The sequence below is a fragment of the Motacilla alba genome, chromosome 4 (assembly GCF_015832195.1).
Source record: "Motacilla alba alba isolate MOTALB_02 chromosome 4, Motacilla_alba_V1.0_pri, whole genome shotgun sequence".
In the NCBI taxonomy this organism is placed as follows: domain Eukaryota; kingdom Metazoa; phylum Chordata; class Aves; order Passeriformes; family Motacillidae; genus Motacilla; species Motacilla alba.
In genome coordinates, this window is record NC_052019.1 from 16,515,577 (window position 1) to 16,542,597 (window position 27,021).

Here is a 27,021-nt window from a genome sequence, read left to right on the forward strand (position 1 = left end):
CTGGGAATCTCTATTTTGTGTGGCTTACTATTGTATGTATGGAAACGGAAACCATGCATATTAAAAATATTGTGGAAAACAAGCACTGTGAGTTGTTTTCTGGTTCTTCAGGGCAGGCATTGTACCATGCATATATTTGTTTTCATAGGTGGAGGGTAATTTCCCAATGGAAGTAATATGTCCCTAATTAAAAAAGTAGAATCAAAACAAGAAAACCCAACAAGCAGAAAGTGGTAGAGGTATGCAGAAGTTTATATAAGACTCTTCTTCCTGAGCTGTATAAAAATATGTGTTAATCGGTATTATAAATAGTAAGTATGTATAATGGAACTTCAGCTAGGCTCAAAGCAAGGAAAAACAAATGCAGGAGAATAAAACACATCTTAAAGTTCATCAGAACATTTATTTTTAAGCTCAGACTTAACACCTGAATAAAATCAATATCACCAACACACAGATTTCATTTTGTATGTTTTGAATGCTGGCTTTGTATCTGGTAAGTCCTATTCCTTAAGGTACCAGTATTTTAAATTATATATACAATAGCGTTATCTAATAACTTCTTTCAAGTCCATATTTCTATATGATCTTTTATGTTTGTTTAAACTGTTCAATTAATACAGCTTGTAAAAGTTCTGGACATATTTTCCCTTCAGATATTTATGTAAAACATAAGTGAGGAAACTTTGGCTTATTTTCATTATTTATAGATATGGATGTGAAGATGGTTAAAAGAGGGCAAAAGAGATATGGAAGAGAAACTGAAAAAAAAAATACTGCAGATCCAGGGCTTAATTAGATGTTCTGTATCCCTGCTGAATGCTGAATTTGATCTTTTCATTTTCACAGATTGCAGACCTTTCATTCTCACCCACAGTCTAGTTAAAATTGATACGAAGGGAAAATATTTAAATATTTCCCTGTTTGGAGCCAATGTTTGTAGACATATCCTCAAGACACCTTGGCTCCTTTGATGGTTTTGGTGTATTTTTAGTTTACATATGTGAAGCACTCTGTAACACTGCAGTTCAGCTCTCAGACTTACTTAGTTGCGAGTCAGGGAAGAATCCTTATCTGTGTTTACTTTTCCAGTAATATATATATACTCTTTCAGTGTATATGTTAACTGCTTTTGATTCCTCCTCAGAATGCTGTTCTTGATAGCACAGTTCCTGTGTTATTCTACAGGGATGCAGACCTGACACAGAATTGGGAAGTATAGTATTATGTTGAAGGGTCAGTCTTCCTGAAATACTGACCTTCCACCTCAAAGCTTTCATCTACCTGGCCACTGGAAGAGATTTCTATCTCTGAAGAAAATCCCTTGAACTCATAAGGAGTGCTAGGGAGAAGCATGTGAGACTTTGCAGTTTCCAAATTATTTTTTTTACAATAGTAACTGAGAACTTGGTAAGATTCACCCCCATTCCTCAAAGAAAGCTCAAAAAGCAGCACCTAACCCCTGAATTTTGTTAAATATAAAAGATAATTATATTAAGGGCTTGTGCATGGTCCAGTTGTCTGAAATACTAGTTTTGGTGTCACAATAGTTCATTAGGGGGCATGATGAAAATTTATAGATGTATTACAGAAAACGATTTCCTTATTTTTCTTGTTCTGTTTCCTCATCTCAGGAGAATTTTGTCTTTTTTCATATATGCCTAAACCAGGAAAGTCTATAATTTAAATGTGTTCACTGCGGGTTTTCTCTAAGTAGTTTGTGATTCAAAGATATATTTTGTCACACACTTAGCACTTGTGAGTAGTTGCAATGAATTTAATGGGATTTAAGTAGATACATTAAATTGCACATGCTTCAGTGCTCTCCTGACTTGGGATGAGGTTATTTATATGTTTGTGGTTAATAAGAGCTATGTTTAACTGAGTTACTGTAATTTTCCATCCATCTCTTTGAAGGTGCTTCCAATTCATATTGTCACAGGTTATCTTACAATGTTTAACAGCTTTACATTTAGCTGATAATTAGGATCTTTGCAGAGTAATGATTTTTTTTTATTTTCAGAATTAGTGGGGATGAGGAGCATTCCCTAAGTAAACTTAATTCCTAAACTATGAAAATTAGGGTTGGTTGTTGATTTAAAAACAAGCAAACAAACAAAAAGCCCAACAAAAAACAAGCAAGAAAAACAAAATGAAAACCAAAACAACAACAATAACAAAACCAAACCAAACCCACAACCAAAAAAACCCCAAAACAAAACAAACAAAAAAACAACCCAAAAACCTGGGAAGAATCATTTGAGAATTTGGAGATTTTTGTGTTTTGGGCTTAAACACTCCCTGGTTTTGTGAGCAAGGAAGGAGAGGTAGAGGATTGGGTCAGGTATGTCTGAAGGGCAGGGGAAAGATGTGCAGTAAGTGGTTTTCTTCCCACTGTTGGAACACATTTTCATTGAAAATAATTCCACTCGTAAGAAGCACAGCAAAACCTGACCTCAAACCTTTCTGCTACTTTCCAGAAAAAGTTTCTTCAAAGGAGTAAATACTGTTAACCATCTCTCTCCTAAATCACCTTAAACCCATGAAATAGATAATTCCAAGAAAGTTGGGAGTGGCCTGAAATCTGAATTTACTATCAACTTGGTTTTAAATTAGGGAAATCTTGTGTGTTGTGTGTTTCTTGTGCAGTGGTTAGGAATTGAAGCAGGAAATCATGCTGACAAATGAAGTGAATGGGAACAGGAGACATAGTTACTTTGTGATTTAATACATTGTCCTAAATGTGTTAGATGTATAACTCTATGGAAATTTTAGCTCTTTACTGCCATAAAGCTGTGACTTAAGTGATATATCTTCAATAATTCCACAGTATTTTGATTCAAAAAGTTGAGTAGATTGGAAGGAGCTTAAAAAATGCATTTTAGAAGGCTTTTTGACAGATGTGATTTAAAAGCTTAGAGGAAGCAATGCACCTGTCACTTTTAATTGCAGAAAGCTTTCCATCTATTAACTTTATTTTGCCAGAGCCTTCTAATGAAAAAGTTCCAGTATCTAATTTAATTTAATTTTCATTGGGTTTGCCAGAAGAGCAATTAATTTTTAGAACTTCCAACTACGAAGTTGTGCTTCAGAAAGCAGTCTCTCTATTTTACATACCATTAAGTTGCATCATGTGCCTGTCATACCTTAGGAACATCTTGATATCTTTGAAGAAATGTGGCAGTGAAATGTAGACATATTGTCTGTAGCACTAGGTAGGGTTTACAAATACAAATGTTTGTATGATTGGGTTATCCCTATCCATCATTAGATTGCATCTCTCTGGAGCTATAAGTACATCTGTGCCTGGCAGGCTTGTGTTATCACTGATGCATATGGGGACCATGTGTCAGTCTTCCAACAAAGATATATAGCCTCGTGTAGGAGCAGGATTGGATATGCTTGTGTTTCAGCCTCTAAATCAATTCCTGGGACCTTTGCTACAGATGTCTGAAGCTGCAGGTCTGTAAAAAGAGTATACTGTAATTTGAACTGAAACTGAAGAATAAGCATGAGAAGGAATTAGCCATATGGCAACAGATAGCAAGTGCAGTGGAGCCAATAAAGAAGCAAATTCTCCCACCTTCCCAGCTATCTGTGCAAATGTCGATTGAATTCCATCACCTCAGAGCTCAGAGCCAGTCCCATTCTAAGAGGAGATCTGTTCATACTCAGTTAAAAGAGTGAGTTAAATATGCCCCTGCTGTTTTAAGATGCTTGTCCTAGGATTTCTGAGCTGGTGGAAGTCTTCCTGAATTCCCTAGAAGTACAAATGGATTCATAATGAATGCTTTAGCAAAAAACCTGTCTGTATGGTGCTGAGATCTTGATCTGTTTGGTGGCTGTTATTGATACAGGCACAATGCCATGCTTTCTTGTATTTAGCCTTATTTCTTAAATACCTTTTTAACTTTTATGCTTCAAACAAAATGCAGTCAGTCTAAGTATTTAAACATTTTATAGTATATTTCTGAATTAGCCCTTAAGCAGTAGGGAAACTTATGTATTGTTTGCTGGTGTGGGTTTTGGGGTTTTTTTTAGGTAATATTTGTTGTCTCTTTTCCCATTACCATAACTGTTCTCAGTGTGTATGGGGTCACCTGGACCTCTCTTTTCTGAAATTACCCATTGATCACTGCAGGAGTGTGTAGTGTCTTGTGAATGGAGACATCAGTGTCAGCCTTGTTCATCCTGAGTGTGCTGTGCTCTCATTTGTTTGCAGTTGCCCAACTCTCATCAATCCCATCCAGCTGTGTGCCCTCATATAGCAAAACACAACACCCATCCTCCTAAATGAAAAAACCCTCCAACAACAACAAAAAAACCACCACACCCCCCATGCAATCACTCTTTACCCTAATTATTAGGGCTTCTCAGTGGGATTTTATATGGGGCAAAGCTCCATCAGCTGCTTGGGAGAGTATGGATATTGGTTGCAGGGAAAGAATTTAACAATTTGGAAAAAAAAGCTTGAAAACATACAGATGGAGGAAAAACATCTGAAAAGAGGGAGGATGAGTTTTTAAAATGCAATTAAGAGCCGCTACTTTTTGATGCTGTCAGTGGAAAAGTGCAGTCCTGGAACAGAAAATCATCTTTGTAGACTTCAAGTTTAAAAATGTCTGAATGGAAATTATTTCTAGTGCAAGCAGATGAATCTTTTTGCAAGTTTGAGGGGGAAAAGGGGATAAATGTGGCAGAAATAGCAATAAAATTTAAGCTCTTCTGTAAAAAATATAAATTCTATTTTGCATGGATTATATTTTCCTAGAACATTTTAATGTAGTTTACATACTGTTTTTGTGGCAACAGCAAACAGACAGGGCTTTTAATAAGAAATTGGATTTTTCACATTCTTGAAATGTGGAATGGAGCACTCTGATTCAGTTCCTTACCCATGGTTGTTCGTTTTAAGATTAGGAAATTATTTGTGATTAGTTCATTCTGGAATCACATATTTTCTGTTTATTGCTTCCATACATTTTTGCCATTTTTATGAGGGTTTTCAACTCTAAATAGCCCCTGAATCTAGCTAGGGTGCACTCTTCTTTTTTTACAGACCAGTTGTACTGCCTCTGCTGCATTCTCAGCTCCTTTTAATAGAGGAAAATACCTCTTGAAATTCTTTGTGTGGCACTGAGAGGGAAAAAGTTGTGGTCACAGAAATCTGGGGGAAGAGGCTGGAGCAGTCACAGAAAGAGAAGGTAGGCGCAAGAAGAAAGAACAACTTGGAGACCTTAAACAGAAGAAACTTGAGGCTTGACACTTCTGGGATGCACAGCTAGAGTATTAAAATAATTTAATCCTGGTCAGTGGGAAGTTTTACTTCCAGAGTACCTGAACAAATGTATCAGTAATTGCCCTGAAGTTTCTCCACAATTTGTTTTTTCTCTAAGAGTTTTAATTGACTTGTATTAACCAGCACATGTATAGCACACAAGAAATAGAATAAACAAAGAAATCCAGTCATTCCATTACTCAAATAATTGAGCTTATTATACTGTTTTATAGTTCATTTTCAGTCAAGAGGAGGATAATACGAACATCCATTTCTTGTCCTGTCATTTATAGTTTTCTCATAGAAAAGCCTAAAGTCCTAGTTCTTTGGTCCAGAAGCCCAGTGGTGCTAGTCTCTGCACTTTGTTACACAGAATAGGAAAAACACCAATGAACCAGCACTCAGTAAGACAAAAAAGTTTCTGTGAAAGATTTTTACAGTCTAAGAAATGACACATGGGTATAAGCAGATGGATGAAGACCAGAAAAACAGTCATATGAAATTGGTCATCTTGATAAGCAGCAATGATTGCAGCTTAGTGTTGTCAGGTTTTTTTTAATCATCCATGGTAATCCTTTTAATAATTTGCTTTGGTTTCTTTCACTGTTTTAGCATAGTTTTTGGCACTGGCAGGCAACTTAAAGCTTGAAGTATAAGTGCTTCATGTATATTATGCACCTACACATATCATATAAAGCTAAAACTGTACAATGAATCTGGTTTATCAAGCAATCAGCCCATCTTGAGAGACAATCCCGAAATTGCATCATTCAATTCAAATGCTGGAAGAGTGAGCACAGTGCTATTCTACATTAATGGTCTGCAAGATCTTTTCTAGTTTACTCTCCATATTTTCCCCTGTCCCTTGACAAATAGTTCAAGGTTAGTTTTACTGCTAGGAAACACTTGAACTACTCAGGTTATTATCAGAGTAAAAGTTTGGAGCTATACGTCATGAAAAATGTCTGTGTCCAGGGATGTAATTATTACTTGTCTGCATTGGAATTGCAGCTCTGCAGAATGGGATTGGATCAGGAGTCTGCTCTGCTCTGTTTTGAAGAAACAGGAATTGCCACCTCTTGCTGAGTGATATTTCAGAAGAGAATATACAGGGTTGTAGGCTGTGTAGTGAAACTAGAGGATGTACCAGACAACTTTCAATCAGTTCCTGAAAGTGCTTGCAGTTTCAATTCCAAAGCAGGTGAAACAATATTAAATATTAAAGACATGTTGACAGCTGCAAACATGTTCTAAAAAAGAAGTTTTGTTACAGGGAAAAGTAGTGATAGATTTTTTAGATACTGTTGAAGAGGTCTTTTGGAAAATTAAATATGCCATCTCATCTATTCTTAATGTGAGCAGATCCCCAGCCAAGCCAAATGGATGTTTCAGCCATGCATATGCTGAGCGTCTAATGTACCAGAAGAAGTGAAAGTTACCCAGCAGAATCTTGTTTTATTCTTTTAAAGCTCTTAACATTTTCAAGTCTGTCAAGTGTAATAGTTGATTAAAGATTAATCACCAAATCACTTATTAGAAACTAGTAAAATGAAAATAGCAGAATCTTCACCCTTTGCTTACGTAGAAACACTCTTTTGTGGCCTTCTATGAAAAAAAGGACACATAAAGATTTGTTATTTTTTACTTTTCCTTCAATTCCAACCTGGTTAAAGGAAAAGGAGAGGAAAATCCATGAATGAAACCCATATCTAACCTGAACCTCCCCTGGCACAGTTTGAGGCCATTTCCTCTTGTCCTGTCACTTGTTATGCAGGAGAAGAGACTGATCCCCACCTGTCCACAATCTCCTTTGAGACAGTCATAGAGAGCAACAAGGTTTTCCCTGAGCCTGTTTTTCACTAGGCCAAACACCCTCAGCAGCTCCTCATCAGAGTTGTGCTCCAGACCCTTCCACACCTCCAGTTGCCCTTTGGACACTCTCCAGCTCCTCGATGTCTTTCTTGTGGCGCAGGGCTCAGAGCTGGACTCAGCGCCTGAGGTGCAGCCTCAGCACGTGGATATGCATCCCTGTGGGTAGAAGTCATTTTCCACTCTGCAAACTCCGAGTAGGGCTGTAGGTCAGCAGTGCCTTCCCACAGCCCAGCTGTGCTGCTGCTTGGGCCCTGGTAGGGAGTCACGGTGCTGCTAGGGCTGCATGATAAGCCAGTAAAATGTCACTCAGTGCCTTCCTGCAGCTTGATCAATTTGAGACTGTATGGAGGATAAAGATTTGTCAGTTTTTTCTTTGGGAGGTGAGAGCTTCTTAAGAGCTTCAAGTTTGTTTTTTTATTTTTTTATCAAAAGGATTATGCTGAAGCCAAATTTGAAGTAGTATTGCAATTCTCTCTGAAACTGTGGGTGGTCCTTTCCTCTTTAGGAGCTACAACATGTAATTTCCTTTCCTGTTTTGTTTTGGGGGTTTTGTAGTCTAAACAAAAGAGAATTATGTATTAGTTTAGTGGAACAGACTATTAAAGAATGCTTTCCTTTTCAAAAATAATTTCTAAGGCTCCAATAAAATACATGTGTGGTCCTAATACTCCTATTTTATTGCACAATTAGCATTTTCCCTCCTAGGCCACTCTAGAACAATAAAGAATAAATGGCGAATCTCCTTAAGCAATTATTTTCAGTAGTGTCAGAGCATACAAATTGATTTAAGTACACTTTTGGACACATTGTAGAGTGGAATTGATTTTGCAGCCCATGGGTTAACTTTTCTGCCAAGACAGAGATTGGAGGTTTTGGCTTAGTCCAAACCCAAAATGCATTCCTATTAAAAAGTGAGCGGTCAAGTACTTGTACTCTGTGCTATTTAGATTCTGCAGAAATCATTGATTGCTACTACTAAAAACTGTAAGTATGTTATTATTAAGTATTGTGTATTATATTGCATGGGTGTAAATAGTCAGGCTGTTTCTCAAACAATAGAAAGACGATTAGCACTAAGTATCAGAATTTAAATTTTTGGATGACTTACACTAAGTGTTAAGGTTGAAGGTACTGATAAACTCTGGAGATTGCCAGGCTACCAGTCCTACTATTGTGTAGTGTGTTATTTTTTTCTCTTTTGTTGTCTATGTTCTGTTACACATAAATGATCTCTCTTCTTTAATAAATAGATAAAGTGGGTTAAAGTGGGTTAAAAGATGCACTGCTGAAATAATACAGATAATAGTATGCCAAAAGCTGTAATAAGAAGTACATTTTGATTCCATAACAGATTTATAAATGGAAGACATTTAAAAAAACCTCAACCATTAAGAATGAAAGAAGCATGAATGATATAATCAAAAGTGCTATCATTAAAAAATGAGACATGAAAACGGGCAGGGAAATTCAGTCTGAATATTCTTAGGGAAAAAAAAAAAAAAAGAAAAAGCATTCCTTGCCATGGGAATTGCTGTGACTGTAATCATTCAGTCCGTGTTGCAGTGATGATTGCCCTGTGTTGTGAAATGTGAAATATTCACTTGGGCAATGTAGCACACCATGGCCCAGGGAGTGATCCTGCTTTAGCGTGAGAATGGGTTATGTGCCTACCCTGTGCAGCATCTGAATCTCTGGAGAGTCAACAGAGCAAATGGAAATTAGTGATGCAGAGAGAACCTGAAATTCTGTCGTCTAAATCTTCCTCATCAGTTTTGTGCTCCTCAGCCTGGTACTGATCCATGCTGCTGCTGATACATACTGCCTTGGTTTCCTCATCTGTAAAAGGAGGTTAATAGTAGCTTTCTCATACATGAAATTTTAATCCTCCTATGGGAAGCAGCAGCAATAATGATTTATAGAACTAATGTTTGAAATTATAATTTGTAGGTTTTATCTACATAAGGGGATATGTATGTGCCTTAGAGACCTATTAGCTACTGCTGGTATTATTGGACACCTTTTGTACCTTCAATATGAAGAGAAATAGCTGCAATAATTGTTTTACTAAAGAACAGAAGAAAAAAAAACATTGAAATTAATAGGAAGCTTAGTAGTTTATTTCACAGTCAAAGAATAATGGTACAGCAGAGTTTTTGATTGTTTGGTTTTGTTTCTTTGTTTGTTTTACTTTTCTCAGAACAAGAGTTTAGACTGAATTTTTAATTATATATTTTTAAACATTTCCTTGTTGCATCATAATTGATCTGTAGATCTGCCAGAAAGCTATGCCTACTACAAGGACATGACAAGCCATTTGGGTATAAGATTATCTTCATGAATAAGTGATGCCATACTGTAACTTGTTATACAGTAACTATATAAAGTTAAAGCCAAGCATATGTCACTATTCTACCAATTAACTGGCTAAGCCTCACTTGACTAATGGGAAATGTACTTAGTTGTTTGCATATATTAATGTATTTGCTGAACATGGGATAAAAATGTTGTGTTATAATTAAAACCTTCGTGTTGGTTTAGTAAGCTTGTGTTACAATATGATATATTGCTGCCATGATGGAATTCCTGATAGGCTTCAGTAGCTGGAATTCACCTGAGTTACTGATTTAAAGGAGCTGTCTCTCCAGGGTGCTCCACCTGCATCAACACCACAATGTTTAGTAGCATCTGTATTCTTGATGACTTTGTACTTTGATTTTCATTACGTAGTTCGAGAATAATTTTCACACTTACATACTTTATCCTAATGTAATAAAACTTGTGGTTGTCAAAGCATGCCTCTGTAGCATTCAGAAAAGGTCTTAGATTAAATTCCTAGTCATGCTGGAGCTTTGCATTTTGGTTGTATAGTGATAAATGAAGTTTTACCAGCAGGAAAAAACCCATCTGATGAGACCTTTTCCATGTTAACCCAAGGCACCTAATGCAGAGTAGAAAAATGTACTTATTCAAATTTTGAAAGTGGAAAACTGGCATTTTAGAAATGAAATCCGAGTCAGAGAACCATTGAAAGATAAAATATCTAGTTTGGCATTTCGTTCTCTCCTCTTTGCACTGGAAAGCCCATGGCTATGGCAGCCTTGCAAACAGAGGCAGCTGCCAGTGTTCACGATAACGTGAAATAACCTTTTGCCATACTTCTCTGGAAACATTTCAAGAAACACTTGAAACTTAGGGCTGTGGCTCCCTTGTCTTATGCTGTCATGTTGCAGCATGTTCACACCTTCCATATCTTAGATTTTACTACTGGTGTTTTCAGTGCCTCTCAGTGAGGCAGAGTGCTTTGTTTTCCCTCAGATCAAAGACAGGGGAATAAATAATGGCTCTTGGTTCTTGCTCTGGAATAGCTTTGAGGTTTTAGATTATCTGCATCATTAATGTGATTGTGACCTGAGAAGTATCTCAGATCATGCAAGACCTCACAGATATCTTCATGAAGTCTAGGATCCAGAGAGTAGCCTACACCAGAGCATGTTTCACAGGCTCTTTCTGCAAGGAGCTGCCTAGTGAATAGGTAGGGCATGTCTTCTCATTGCCACCTGTATGTTTCAAGGTGTACTCAAATACAGAAATATTGTAAGAACACTGAACAGTACTGAAGAAAAAGCCAATTATAATAAAAACAACTGAAATGGACATGACCATTTGGTATTGATAAACTAACTGTTTGTTTCATTTTACTGTTTTAGGATAAATGCCTAATTGATACTTAATGTTGCTAAAAAGAAATTGTTATGCGTTCCATCAAAATAATCTGATTGACCTAGGTGGTAATTGTAAAGTCCCTTTCAACTGAACTATCCTATTCTAAAATATGTTTGTTTTTTTCACCATCTTTGTATTCCAGGTGAAATCCCCTGTGTCCAAATTTATATATTGATTTTTGGTCAAATAATTTAAATAATTCTCATTCTTTTTTTTTTTTTTTCTTTGGATGCCTGGTAATCTCATTATCTTAGAGACTTTGCCACCTTACACAGGCATGGAGAATTTAGTGCAAAATATAGTTACCTAATGTTAAAAGTGTTGTTTTCTAGTAAGAGAGAAGTACTTAGCAAGGCTCACTTCATTCATGTCACTAATACATAAATAATTATCAGGATGCCAGTCATAAAATAGCCACTTTCTGAGATGTTTTTATAAACTGGCATAAATTAACTGGTAAGCATTCAGTACTTAGTTGGGCTGAGTATTTCTGCCTTTTCCTTTAAAAATCAGGACACATTACTCATTCCCAGTACTCAGTACTTTGCAAAGTACAGAATGGCAGTATAGATTTATGATATCTGTGGTCAGACACAGAGGGAGGTTAAACCATTGAGGAAAATAAAATTACAAGTAATTAAATTTACAAGCAGGTTTGCCATCTTCAAAAAATTTAGTGTTTCAGAACAAACAATGATTTAGCCCTACAACAAAACTGTGATACAGCCTTACCAGTTTATGAAATGGATACTTTATGTGATATTTCAATTTATATAATTAAAAATTGAGCATTCCTTTATAAGGGTATATAGGATATTTAGCTGAGAGCCATGCATGGTGAGTAATTACTGCAATGCAGTACTGTTTGCATTTTTTAAGAGCTGAAACATTCCATCAGGATTATTAATTTCAGGTTATCTCAGGCCTTTATCTTCAGCTAAGAAAGCAACACTGTATATAAGTCTTCAAGTTGTTTTTTTTTCTGAGAACAGGTTAGTATCTTCTGTTGGTATGAATTTCAAATGTTCACACGACTCTGAGCTGTGAGGTTTTTTCCCTGATACACCTCTATCTACTAACCAGTAAATAAGATAAATATAACTGTACCATTTCCATCCTGTTCTTAAGAAGGATTCAGTAGTAACAAGGTTTTTGGCAAGGTCTTCCTGCTATTTCCACAAGCTAAATACATTATCATTACCAATGTATTCTTGGAGAAAAAAAGTCTGCATACACAAAATGAAGCTGTTGGGGAAGGAAGGGTGGGGCAGAGGTATCAGAGGGGCACTGATGATGTTGTTTTTGTTATTGATTTGTTTTCGTAGTTCGTCAGTTTGTGAAATGCAGAAATCTACATTCTTTTAGCCATAATTTCAAATTAGGCAAGTTAAGTTGCTTTGTCAGAATATCCAAATTAAATCTTTAATCTTTGTAAGTCTCTTTAAAAGCTGAGGCATATGTGCTTACAAGAATCCCTTGCATGTAAATTGCCTTTATCCAGTTGGTTAAAAATAAATTATATTTTACATAAGCATGGTAATTGCAGAACTTACTTCATCACAAATCTTAGAGAATCTGTAGTTGTTCTGTTTTTATTGATGAGTTTGAACACTTGGATGGACTATGTTAATTATAAAAAGTAGTTCTTTAGATGCAGCATATTTAGTCTTCGATTAAGAAACACACACTTGACCTTCAAAGAGAGGAAAAAATAGTATGCAAGTTTTTCAAAACATTGCTGCAGTTGGGCTAAAATTCAGAAATCTTTGTGCATTCTCCACTGTATATCTTCACTTATAGTGGGATTCAGCTTTGTTTGCTTTGGTTTGCTTTGGTTGTTTGCTTAGGGATTTGGTTTTCTGTTTTTACATTTGGTAGAGTGGGGCTGCAGCCAGAATATTACAACTCAGTAGAATGCTTGACATATTTACATCTTAAACTTCTCTGAAACAATCCACTGTACCCAGGCTGGTTTGTGCATCTAGAGCAGCAATGCTCATTTGTGCCTCCTCTAAAAAGTCTCTGTCAGCGGCTGCCACTCTACCTCACCCAGCTGGCTTTTGGTGCCAATCTGCTATTTAACCCCTCCTGTACTACCTTTTAACTTGAGGAAACAAATCTGAGAGTTGTCCTTGAGAACATTTCTCATTCAGAGAGACTGAAGTTACACCTGGCCCTGAGCACAGGTTTGGTGATGCCAGAGCAAGGAGGAGCAGTGGAGGATGAGGAAGGAAGGTGCTCTGCCCATCACTGAATGACATAAGTGAAGTCCACAAAGTTGCAGTAAGGAATTTTCTTGAAAGGTCAATATCTAAGGTACTCCCCTTCAGACTTAATAATTTGGTGTATATCTCTCTAGGAATTATATAATAGTCAAGAACAATTTAGTTGAAAGAGGCCTCTGTGACAGCTAGAATCTGCATAAAGATGAATTTGTCAAAACATCTCACTAGATCATCGTGCTCTGTTTGAAGAAAGAAATTCTCACATAGCCTTGGCTTTTTCACTCTAGCTGTATTTTTTATTGAATTCTGCTGTTCCAGAGGTATTCTGGATTTTAATGTAAGGTCTTGGGCTGTAATATTAATGGAGAATAATTAGTTCCAGTGAAAATATCTTGGTCATGCCACTTTCTAATGTGAAGCAGGTTCATGCCTTCTTTTAAAAAAAATACAGATCTCTTATAAAAGTGGTATGTTTTGTTGTGTCTTGGCTAAATATTCTTAGATATTCTTTCATTTTAGGGGGATCAATTGCCATCATAGAGCCTCTATTCAAAGGCTGCCTATTTTTGAAATGGCAGATGATGTCCACCTAATTATAAGTGCAGCAATACAACGCCCATCAGGCTGAAAAGGAGTTTTGCACCTTTCTTCACTACAGAATATAAGTTGCTAAGTCAAATCAATGCAATGTAATGGCGTGCAAAATTGGCTGGTTTTATCTACAAAATAGATTTTTGCCCCATTTCCTATGAATGTCACAATGCACCTTGTGCTGCTTGTGGCCTCTGTTTTTTTGAGCAGTCTAAGAATTGCAGTGGGATGAGTTCAAAGATCAATAAAAAAAACCCGCACGCAGCTTCTGAGTTGTGAAATGTAGGTGTAATTTATGCAAGAAGAAAAAGTTGAATGTTTGTTTAAGCCCCTCAAGGTTTTTATAAGGAAACCTTTTTACAGTGAGCAGATAAAAACTTGAAGCAATCAATAAATAATTACTAAAATTTTTCCTGCTATAAGGTAAATCCTATTTTTTGTGAGACGTAGAATTTAGCAGTGTGGAAATGAACTTACACTTTTGTTACAGAAACAGTTCCAAGTTTCCCAAACCAGCTGATGCATTGCAAAAAAATTACTTCTGGAAAGCAACATCTGCCAACCTCACTTAGCTCTCCATATTTAAATGTATGCTTTAAACAATGCCTTGTTCAGCAAGGTTGGGAACCTTTGCAGTCAAGTAGTTTACATTTGAAATTAGCTGAAATTACCAAGGAACACTATACTTCAGTCTGCTTGAGCTTGTGCTACAAGGAAATGGCGTTGACTGTGCTGACCCAGCAGTAAATCTAGCATGCAATTAGTTTGTCTCGTGTCTTTTGCATTTGCATACTCACAGACATACCTGTGCACAATGCCTCAGAGTATTGGCTGTTGAGGAGCCTGGCACAGTAGCTCTCACTTGCAAGTCCTTGGACCAAAATTTCCCACGGAAACAAAAATTTTGACCACGGATATTTTCTATTAGATTTTTAAAAACAATTTACATTTGGCCTCAATATTGCCCATCTTTCACTTTTTTAATTATATAAAATGGTGAGTGATGATATTCTATCAAATGCCATGAAAAGCTTCATGCACCATTACCCATTATCTCCTGTAGTATATATTTACAAGTACAGCAGTGGCTCATGCAGATATATACATATATCTGTGTTATAAACTAATCATTGATCATGATACAAATCACTACTGCTAGCTTAGCCACTTCACACACAATTTTTATACAGGTAAAATGTATTAGTCAATTAGACAGAAATGTAAATATAGATATTTATGTTTTATGCTTATAAGGGATTTTTTTTTTCCAAGGAAGTAGGCTGTTAAATCATGTTACCGTAACAAATGCTGAAGGCTGCTTTTTCATTCATTGCCACTGAATTTATTGTCAGAGCAGTGCAGTCATATCCCATTTCAAGATTACTTAGGTGGCTTGAAAATTAAATCACAGCTCACAAATTCTCTTTTTTCACACACGATTAATAATACTAAAATTGAGTCTAGTTTTAAATATACTTTGCAAGATATTGCAGTGCAATTAGGTGCATGAACTATGAAAGATTTAGTAAATAGAAAGTGATTTTCCATAAATTAACAATGAGTTGGATAAAACAAAATTGTTGCAATGTATGTGGAATTGTTTTCAAAATAATTACATTGTTATAAATTTTGTTAAAGTTGGGCAACATGGGGTTTTATAAAGTCCTCAAATTGTTTTTTCCAAGTTCATAAATCTGAAAGGAATCTTCGGGAGTGATTGCTCAGAACTGGAAATATGAGCTCATGCTTGATCACATTTTCGAGAAAGAATATATCAAAAGCATGACTTCCTATGGCTGCATAAAGGATAGGTTAATATCTTCTGTTGGTATGAATTTCATACCAACATTCTTGCTTTTTTACCTACTCTGAGCTATATCTCTTCTTTCTGTGCACAGTTTTGTAATGTTTCTCAAAAAGTTCTCTCTGAAAAAGATCCTCTAAAGATGTCTCCAAAGCTCAAGGTAGAGAAACTTTACTTCTGCTAGGATCTGGATTGCATTTGGTGTGCTTTTAGAGTAAAGATTCTGGGTTGGTTTTAGCAAAATGAAATCTAGTTAACTACAAGAAAACTGCTGTGCAAATGGACTTAAAATCCCTCTGTAGAGACACCTGTATACATCTGATATGTTTGTACATTTTTATTCAGATGTTTAAGAAAGCTTCTTCATATAATTGTGTTCCTCATATTGTGTATAGATAGGTGCATCTTGGAAGGTTTCCAGAAGAAAATGTGATTTCATAATTTTAATACAGCAAAGTAGATAGGCCCCCTTGCAAAATTTCAAACATTCACACACCATGTGTGATAGGTGTATTTGGTCCAGGGTAGCAAACTAGTGTCTGAGGTAAAACCTCCAAACTGCTTGTGGTATAGATACAGCAATAAAGACTTTAATGTATTGGTCATCTTCTGTTGCACTGCATCACTTTTAATAGTGCATAGCATAAATGCAAAGTTCTGCATCCTAGTTTGCTTTTTTTCTTTTTCATTTTCTCTGTCTCCTCTGCTACTGTCTTCAGTTCTCTAGATTTTATTTCCAATATTGACCTGTGAAAGACAAAAATGTGTCAGAAAAAAATAAAGGGCTGTTTATTCATACTGATAGACTAAAAACCACTACTGAACAATAATTTTATAAGCATTTTAATAATACTTTTCTTTTGTGAAAGATAATAATTTCAGATAGCATGATACAGATGTTCGTACAAGGATTTTTGGGATTAGATTAGATGTCTGCTGCAGAATGTATTTTAATTCCTTCTTTTAAAATATATGATGCTTGACACTGAAACAAAAGTCAGAAACATATTGATCTCAGATATTACACAGCTTCATTGTTGTTTCTCAGTAGTTCACTATTTGTTCTATTTGCTGGATTTCTATCTCTACATAAAGCTGAATATACTATCAAACATGGATTTGGAATACTTGACAAGTGAAAACACTTCTGCTGTTTTGTTTGGGTTTTTTGGCATATATGTTGCTATTTTCTAAAGGAACTGCCTAGTGTGACAGAGAAACAATTTTGACTATTATTGCTAATTCTTTTTTTCCAATGCAAATCAATTAATGTAATAAAATAAGCTTCATTGGAAATATTGACTGAACCATAATGGCTGGTTTGGTTTTTTTTTTTGCTACTCACAAAACTAAATATAAATAACACTTTTACATTTATATTTTTTTCCTAGTGATCTTAGTGAAAATCAGATTCAAGCAATACCAAGGAAGGCATTCCGAGGAGCAGTAGACATAAAAAATCTGTAAGTATTTTCTTCCTTCCATATATTCTAATGATAGTGCTTTGTAGATACAGTGCTTCTTTTTTTTTTTTTTTTGTATCAGATATCTTTTTCCTAAGAACTGTTATGGCTTCTTAAGGAATATCTGCTTAATACTGATATCATTTGTTTTGGCAAAATACTTTAACATATCTTAAACATCCTCAAATTGCCTTATGGAAATGTAAAAACATCCAAATGGAGTTGAAGACAACAGGGCATTATAACTATTAGTTTATGAAACCTGAGTTTAATATTTGAATGTCAGGCAATTTGAAACATTTTATGGTTTCATGTGGAAAAAATCATTTTGCCTTGGTTTTAAAAGTTTGTCTTTTGTTTGCTTGCATAAAAGAAAGAAAAGTCATGCTATTATCTAGTTTTGCTAGCATATGTTTTTATACTTGTGAATAAAAGACTATTTTTAGACTTGTGTATAAAATAGACTATTTGTCTTGCTCAGTTTTCTTCTGTTGTCTTTTCTGAAAGAAAGACACTTTCCTGGAGATAGTGACTTTGAAGTTCATGGGCAGATTTTGAATTCTTATGGTTTCTAAATGTGGAAATATGTGAATTTCAAGACAAAGCAAAGCAGTGACTCTTCTACTTTCTGTTCAGAGTGGTAAGGCAGTTTAGTGGATTGAACAAGCTGAACAACCTGAAGGCTGTGATGAACTTTTGTAGTAGGAAACAATAGGTGATGCACTCAAAAGCTACAACCCCTGCTGTAGGACAAGGACTCATCACTTACAAAAAACCAGCAAAGACAGAGGACATACAATAGTAGATTTCAGACAGACTATGGAGCTTCCAGTGTGATGCAAGTGCGAAAAAATATGATTGCTATCTTATGTGGCATCAATAAATATAGGAAATATTAGGTTATAGGAGGCTTTCATGTTGTTCCTGCTGAAATAATTTTTATTAATTGAAGTTGCTAGTGCTAAAAAAAAAAGACAAACATTCTAGTTGTACTGCTTTGAAAACAGGAGTGCTCTGTGACTGTGAGGGGAGGGTTATGACGTATCCTCAGTAGGAGAGGATGGGCTAGGAAGCCCTTCACTCTTCTGTCTGCCTGTGATGGAATCCACTTCATTCTGCTGCCTGCAGCACTGCGCACAAATTGGTGAGGAAAATGTCTTTTTGAAGATTTAGCAGAATGCCCAAGAATTTGGCCTACTACAGTTCTTCCCTGCAATGAAATTCTCATTGCTCAGTGGAAAAAATCATAGCTCAGTGGAAAAAATCATTATGTTCAACTCTGTTGTGTTCAAAAACATGCAAGTGCTTCTGATTCTCAAAGTAGCTCAGTTACTCTGTTTAATTGACAGTTTATGAGTTTTTATTCAGAACTAGTCCCACCACTATGCATGGTCAAAAAGAGATTTGGCTACAAGAAACCTACATTTTTATACATGATCTTTTGTATTTGAAAATTTAAACAACCACAGAAATAAACTTTGGTAGTAGAATTAGCTGCATCATTGAAAGTATTTCAGTGGCAAAGCAGTAGTTTAGAATATATGTGTGCTTATATATTGTGAGAAATTTCCAGTTAAAAGCTGCATTAGGATGCTAATCTTTATCTGAGATACTATTTTTATCATAGTGTGAATTTTTAAGCTAAGGATCCTGAATTATATCTGAAACTTGCATGAAACAGTAGATCTGCTCTTTAAAGTGTTTCTCATTTCAGGAAATAATTTTTTAAAATGTACATAAAAAAACACCATAGCATTGCCACAAATTCCATATTATATCTGTGGCATATTTTTTATTGTGATAGGATAAATAATACAGATATCTCCTCCTTCATTGTCCCTGAATTAAAAAAAAAAGGAAAAAAAATGTTACCAAATTTCATGATCCCTCTAAAATCATTCTGCAGAATGACCAATGAGTTCATGGGTGAGTTGGGTGGATTCTAGCACAGCCTTTATGCAACTCCTTCAGGCAACAGCCATCCCAGAATCTTTGGTAAGGAGAGACAAACCCCAGCCTTCCATCTAGCCTTGGTCATTACTTAGAGAAGACAGGTGTAGCAAGAATTTTACAACTTGTATTTCATTGTTTAAGAAAATTAAGGAGACAACTGATAAGTGATAGGTATAGAAGGCATAATTGTTTAAACAGGAATTGAGCTATCTGTCAGGAGGTTGTAGCCAGGCATGTGTCAGTCTCTTTCCTAAGTAAGAGGAAATTCCCTAGAGTGGCATCAGGGGAAGCTTAGATTGGATATGAGGAAATAAGTCTTCACCACAATTTTTTTTTAAGCTTTGGAATGGGTGGCTGGGGGAAAAGGTTGAGTCATCATAAACTGGAGGTATTCAAAAACGTGTAGACATGGCACTAAGAGACATGATTGAGCAGTGGGCTTGGCAGTGTCAGGTTTACAGTTGAAATCCATGATCTTAGAGGTCTTTTCCAACCTAAATGATTCTATGAGTGTATGAAGGTGATTAGCCTAAGGTCCAGGAACCAAATACTTGTATATCATTACTAAGAACTGTCATTAGCAGAATTCCATATTTGTTCTAGTTTTGGACATTTGTTCTAGAAATAGCCTAGTAGTGGAGCATAATGTTAAAGATTTATCTCTTCCAAACTCATCTATGAGATAGGTAAAGGTGCTAAGAGAAAAGAAACCTGTATTAGAGCATATTGGAATATATATATATATTTAAAAAAAGAAAATATATGTATCTATAAATGTGTAACAACAGTAATTAAAACAGTTTCAGTTTAAATTTCTGAGCCTTTTCTTTAAACATGGAATGATTGATAACCATCCAGAACAGTAGCTCTATTAAGCTATTTTAGAAGGGGTTAACCAATTTCACAGAATTTGACCTGATAAAGTATTTTATGTTCCTGAATGGACACTCACCATTCTCTCATTTCCACCAAATACCTTCCTTCTGAATCAGGAATTGGAATATTTTGGAAAACATCTTATTGTATACTTCTTAGTCTTTGCAGAGCAAAAGGAATGAGATGTTAACTCAGATAATCTGAAGGAAACTGCTTCCTATAAGGTTGATAATACCACTATAACCTCCTGCAGCATGTTAGCTCTAGAGTCCTCTTGATGTTCCTCAGAAGAAGCTGTCTAGTTTCCATAAAATGCATCCATGGTGCTTTCTTTCTGACATTTTAATGCTCACCGTATAGATTCTGTAGAAGATAAAAGCAAAATGGGCAAGACATTATGAGAATTGACAACATGGGCAACCTGCCACACCCTTGTAGTAAAAAGAATAACAAACCCAGAGAAACATTCAGGCTTCAGAAATGTAATTTACATCTAATTAGAATTACCCAGTTTCTTATTGCCTTTTGTCTTATAAGTGAGAAGAGTTTGGCTCAGTCTGTACTCTCACTTGAGGCAGTTGTAAGCAGCAATAGGATCCCCCCTTTCCCCTCTCTCTGACAGCCAAACAAATGCATTTCTTGCAGACCATCCCCAAATGTCACCTGCTTCGACCCTGTTCTTGTGGCCCTGTTTGGCTCTGTCTCCTTCTGGGGAGGCCAACACCAGGTGCCATCACACAAACTCAGGAGTAATCTCAAAAATGCCAGAGTGTCCCTGGCTTCACTCTCACCAACGCAGCCCAGTTGTTTGTTAAGTATTAAGTTCTTCAGTAAAAGTGGCAAAAATTGAGGGAAGCTTAAGTTGCAGTAGCTCTCCAGACTAGAAATCCAGTATCCATTATTTTGGTAGTTCAAATGTAGAAAACCATAATATCTACAGTGTGTCAAAGTCTCAATTCTTCTATTCAAGGAAATATTCTTGAATGACTAAAAGAGTAATACACTCTATACACTATAGCTATTAATCTGGGACTTGAGAGCAATTAGGGTGAAATTCTGGAAATATAATTCTGAAAGTCACCCCTTACTTGCTAATTTTTTAGGAAGAAGATTATTCACCAAGACATTAGATTCTTAAAAGAACACAGTGACATCCACTTTTAAAAAAATAAACAGAAATTGTCATGAAAATGGGAAACTAAACATATTTTTTAATATACATGTTAATGAATGTTTCATAACCTTGATGTGAAAGATTCTTTAATTTTTCCCAATCTCAGGAATTTTGTTTGTATTTAAGATGGGAAGGAAATGCTGTAGGTGTCCAGATTGCAAGCTTGAATGGGGTTTTTGAAACTGGATGAATTAGGAGGAAAAAATAACTGAATTACTAACAATTTTAAGGTACCACTGAAAGAACAATAGTACTACACTCTCCTTTTGAGAGTGGCCTTATGACTCTTCCATTTCAAGTGTGTAAAATTTTATAAGATTCCAATTTTCTCTTTCTCTGTGTAATTGGTGCTTGACAGAGGATGGAAAGTGATATACCCATATCATTGTGGAATTGTGATGCTAAATACCTGCAATCTCAAATGTTACCAAAAATAGTAGGGCACATTTTATCATATCTCATGCAAGGATCTTGTGGCCTGTTTTTCTTGTCATGCTCTTGGCCTTTGTTTTGACTACTCTCTTCTTTGTGTTCATTTGGGTCCATTTCTTTCCAGCAAGTGGAGCAGACTAGCTGTCATGCCAGGGATAAAGGCTGCAGAGCAATGTAGGGGCTTCACACATTACATTGTCTGGGAAAATGAAGAATTAGTGAGGAGGGAGGCAGTCATCAGCATCCAATCTAAGTCCTTCCCGTTATACTAAGCTTTGTCCAAAACTTTGATTGATACTACTTGTTGTTGCCCTTATGCCTCTTTCATGCTGATTGTGAAACATTTAAAGCTGCCACTAGAGACATAAATGAATTTTGTATGAATTAGTTTTGGGAATGATTGCGCTTTTTTAATTTCAATTATTAGTAGTTGAAAAAGAGATTCCTGCTGATGTTCTCATTACTTATTTCTTCTCAGATCACGCATAAAATTCCACTGCAACTGGAAGTATAGTTGTCTATTCATCTGTACAAGTGCTGTTCTAAATGCATTGCTTGTCTAAGATATGCTTAAATAATCTAGAATGCAATATTTCTCGTGCTTGTTCTTGCAGGAAATCTCAATTGGACTGCAAGTCTATTCAGCCACCTGCATTTCAAGTTTACATAAAGAAGGATTTTCACAGGGTGTAGTGAACTATATTCTGTGTGCACTTAAGATTTTTATTACAATCAAAAATAGCTCTGAAGCCATAAAGGAAAGAATAGGTATACTTTTGTAGTGCCTCCTAAACCTCTTGTTGCCAAGCAGGTTGATGACTCTGTGTCCTTTGGGGAAAAAAAAAAACAACTTGTTCTTACTGATAATTAAAACAAATAGCATTTCAATACTATTTTTAAAGTTTTGTTTTCTTTTAAAAAGTTATTTCTTTTTAATGTGATACTATCTTTGAATCACATAACATATAAATATTTAATTTTGTATTCATCCTCCTTTTGATGACATTCTTCTGTTTAATTTTTACTTTTTTTGTTTATTATTTTCCTTCTGTAAGATAATTCTGGGATTAACCAAGTAGAGTGCTTGACAATTTTCAGAGAATTGAGCAATTGAACTATAAATCTTTTAGTTTCTAAAAATTCCAGTTTGTTCAGCAAGTATGCATTACTTGGATGTAGCTATTAACAGTCATAGGAAACAAGCAGTTGTTTGAAGTTTGATTAAAAATGAATAAATTTTGGCATGTGTTTTTTTTACATAATTTTTAACTAATTCTTCTGAAATTATTGATTTGTCTTGAAATTGAGATTGAGAAATAAGAAATAGGAATCATAACTCAGTTCTGTTGAAAAAGTAGCTCTCGCACAGGACCAAGAAGTGTCTTCAAACTGTGAAGAAGAAGAACAGGAGAGTAAAGCAGGCAATTGTTTGAATTGTTCCAGCTTTTAGCATTCTAGGAATGAGTAAAGGAGGTTTTCTCTGTCAAGAGTCAAATGACAGATTTTTCCTGTATGAGGGTAGTAGTTTTTAAATGTATGTGGCATCTTGTGTTAGTCATTAAATGTTCTTCTTGTGGGATAACAAAGTTTGTTTTAAGATATTTATTTATCATTATTTGGTAGACAACATATGCCAGAAGGGAAGAAAATAAAAGTTAACAACATGTTTGTACAGCATAAGAGCAATAAATATAAAACATTATAAAGTAAACATATTATTAGTTGAATGCTTATTGTTCTATTTCTTATTGCTAAACTCACATAAACATTGACATTTTAAGCAGCCGTAGATTAATTCGGTTAGATTATTTCATATAGAAAATTCCCAGGTAAAGCTGCAGACACGGGTGTAAAATCCAGTTAATTCTCTGTGATAATGGAAGGATTTTGAATGTGACAACTGTTGTTTGGTATCTTATGAGCTTCACAGGAATGGCAGTTCTGAAGCTTTGTGAATGTTGGAGGCAGAAAGGAACAGCAACTTAACAAAAGCATGGAGAGATCCCACATAGAAAAGACCCAGAATGGGGATGGAGCAGGCAGAAAGATAATAAACTGGGGAGAGGGGAAGAATGAGAATGCCCCAGAATTGGTGGTCTATGTCTGGTCAGCTTTGGTTCTCAGAGTTTTCTAATAATTTGAAAAGAAGAACAACAGCTCTTGGGGAAAAAAAAAAAAAAAAGCTTTCTAAGATTTAGAGAATTAGGGTTATTGATATACTCAATAGCTTAGTGGTGAGAAAGGTTTCATTATGGTATTGGAGATTTTTATGTGTAGTTTGAAAGTCATGCTTAAAATAAGCAATAGAATGTAACTTAAAATTAGAAAAAAATTAATTTTTAATTTCTAGTATTCTTGCTTGTACCTTAAGACATAGCTTAATACATACTAACTATTGAGAACCAATTTTATCAAAAAAACATAATCACATTGCTTCAGTGTATCTGTTAGAAGGACATCATAAGTTAATGTTACACTGGTTATGAAATATTGTCTAACTTTCTGTTTGGGTCATATATGTAGTGTGGGTATCCTTACCCTTAACTTTTACTTTTACCATAAATTGCTTTTAAAGCCAGTCATGCAGTCTTCAAAGTCATGTCCCTTTCATAGCTTAAAAAGTAAATATAGATAAATATATACATATATATCAGACCAATTGTTCTTCATGGTGTGTGTCTAATCATGGTTGTAACTGCTGGAAGATAATCTAAAGCATAAAGATAGAAGCATCTTTCAAAGACAGCAATTTTGAAAACTAGGGAATATTTTTCCTCTCCCATCTGCACACTTCCCTTCTTCATACTGAAACCAATTCATTAGCTCAGTGCAAACAGAGTAATCTTTCTGGTAAGAAGATTTAAATGGAAACAACTCACCCTTCACTAAGGTAGTGATCATGGTGACTCATTAAAGGAAGAAGTCCAAAAGTTTTCAGGATCACCACAACTGCTGCCAGTCCAGTGGAAGTAATCTGCCTTTCAGTTTGTGTAGGACAGGATTTGCTCAAGTGCTTTCTCCGCTTTAAAAGATTTTCCTTTGTGTATAATGTGGATGATTTAGAAGAAGCTGTGTCAGCACTGATTTATACATTGACAGCTAAGGATAATAAGATATGGGCAAACATACAGCTCACCCTTTTACAGATTAACCTGCAGACTGCATTAGGCAAATTTGATGGCATTAAAAGATTTTTCCAATTTGTCTGGAAACAATTTCTCTTTTGTATTGTGTCAAGGGTAACATTTCATGCCATTGGAGTAATTTAAATAGCTTTGATAAATTGTTTGAAAGGTTATACTGTGTATATATTTTACCATTTTGAAATAAAAAGGCTATTAGCTTAATTGTTAAATGAAATTAATTACTAAAAATTGAAGAAGCCTTAGAAAGTAGACCTAAATATTCCAACACTGCAGCACTGGTGTTGTAACATTGCACCAAAATGATAAAGATTATATTCAGCAACTGATAGTTTGCATTTAGCTTTCAATACACAGAAACATGGGCACTGTTACAATTATGACAATATTTTATTCCCTTGTAGTAGTAATTCAGATGAAACTAGAAGAACTTCTATAAAGTTGGTACATTACTTTCAGCAGAGTCTTATGTTTTATTAATAAAGTAAAATGTTATCATAGATTCAGAAAATCACTGAAAATGCTTTAGTAGAAGTGTCATTAGCCCTGCTAGCTAATATATAATTGAAGACAGAAGGGCAGAGTTCATTTGTATTTTGTTCATTTTCTTAGTATTGTTCACACACATTTACTCATGTATATTATTTGACACTGACAAGCTACCAGCTTGGAGAAGTTTTTTAAAGTGAGGTTTTTTATCATCTTTGCTTTGCAAGTCATGCCCTGGGATGCATAAGACATTTCAGTATTTATAGGGAAAGCTTTTATCAGTAGAGAAAGTGTGATTTTATATCTGCATGGTTGTTAATTTAAGCAGACATTTTTTAATTGGGCTATATGTGCTCTATCCATGTTTTGAATTGAAAAGGTAATAATCATCTTCAGAGAAACGAATCTAAATTTTTCATAACTTCATACTTAAGGATTAATAATGCATGGGATGGATTGCTGAGTTTTACGTCTAGAATTTGAGGGCTCCATTACAACATACTATCTGCATATAATTGCAGACAGCACGAAGTCTGTAGAAAACCAGATACTGAAGGTTACAGCAGAAACACTACTTTCATTTGAAGCAGAACTAAAGGAGATAAGTAAACTGGTCTGTAAATGCCTCGGACACTGTTATTTCCACATGTAGACATATTCCAGGAGGTAATTACTGTAAATCCCCTGCATACCCGGGGGTAACACCTCCCACCTGCTCCAGGCATGCACACACGCAGGGAGACCCCTAAAACGGGTGTCTGTCCCTGGTCCCTGCTGCGGCGGGTGGAATTAACATGCAGCTGGGCTGCTCTGATAAATGGATTCTGTTAGGTCACCGAGGGGATGCGTGTGACATTAAGTGATTTACCGTCCTTTACCTTAATGAAATTGTTTCAGCGAGATGACGCTGAGAGCTTTTAATGGATAGCTTTCCTTGATGTAATGAAATTGCATTCCTTTGGCATTTAATATAAGGTGCAGTTATTATTTACTGGAGCTTGCCCAGCGCTGCTGTTGTGCGCAGACAGTTGAGAACAAAAAGGGATTTCTGTGCAGAGTGCAGGCCAGCGCTGTGCGGCGGCAGCGATGGCCAGAGCCGTTCTGTTTGCGGGGCCGGCCTCTGCCACCCCTTCGGGAGGCTTCCCTTACACCTCGCCTTGCCAGCACGCCTCTGCCTTACAAATGCCTTCCTAATCTGTTTAACAGGCAACTGGATTACAACCAGATCAGCTGTATTGAAGATGGGGCGTTTAGGGCTCTGCGTGACCTGGAAGTGCTGTAAGTATCCCTTGTATCTCTTACTTGTAGCCTGAGCTCAGGATCTGGGGAGTACTAATGTAGCAGCTTATCTGCAAGCTGCAGCCTGGTGTCAGGATGCTCTAGTGAAAAGGTGTCTTAAAATAATCCACTGTGATGTGCTGTAAAATGGTAAGAAGATATGGAGAGGCATGGATGCTCCTTTACTCTCCAAGACAGCCATTAAACATAATGATAGTAAAAAAGCCATTGACAGAAAATGTAAGAAAAGAATATATTTCATTTTAAAAAGGGGGAGGGCAGCAGTATTAATGAACCCAATTAATTTTGTACATTATCCATTACTGTTGATATGCTGAACATCTCAGAATTGCTTTTGTTGTATACTCATCATCAATTTGATCTTTTGATCACTGAGACTCATTGTAAGGAACAATATGCTATATCTATTTGAAAATCTGGATGTTTTCAAAGAGGCACTTTTTAGCAAATATTACTGCTACATGTTAAGATGCTTAGCATGTCCATGTTGACAAATTCTTTTTAAAACATTTTAAGTTTTATGTGCATAAGTACATTTGTATGTCAAGGAAAATACCTTTTTTTTGTGTCAGAGAAGATTATTTTTGCAACGCTTCTTTGCATACTTTTTTTTCACTTTCTTCAAGTGGCTATCAGTGAGGTTAAAGGGAACAAAATTATAATCTGAAAATAGTTACTGTAGTGCCTTAGTTCTCAAAG

General features: G+C 35.7%; 1 protein-coding gene across 19 annotated transcripts in view; it reads left to right on the plus strand.

The window, feature by feature from the left end:
• SLIT2 (slit guidance ligand 2) overlaps positions 1–27,021 on the plus strand; it is a 258,771-nt gene that overhangs the window by 131,991 nt on the left and 99,759 nt on the right. For all 19 annotated transcript variants that reach the window (XR_005256917.1, XM_038136577.1, XM_038136593.1 and 16 more), the window contains exons 5-6: positions 16,885–16,956; positions 26,230–26,301. Coding sequence is in view for 18 of the 19 variants with exons in the window: in XM_038136577.1 (XP_037992505.1) it covers positions 16,885–16,956; positions 26,230–26,301 (144 nt within the window). In the remaining variant the exon portion in view is untranslated. The remainder of the gene's footprint in view (positions 1–16,884; positions 16,957–26,229; positions 26,302–27,021) is intronic.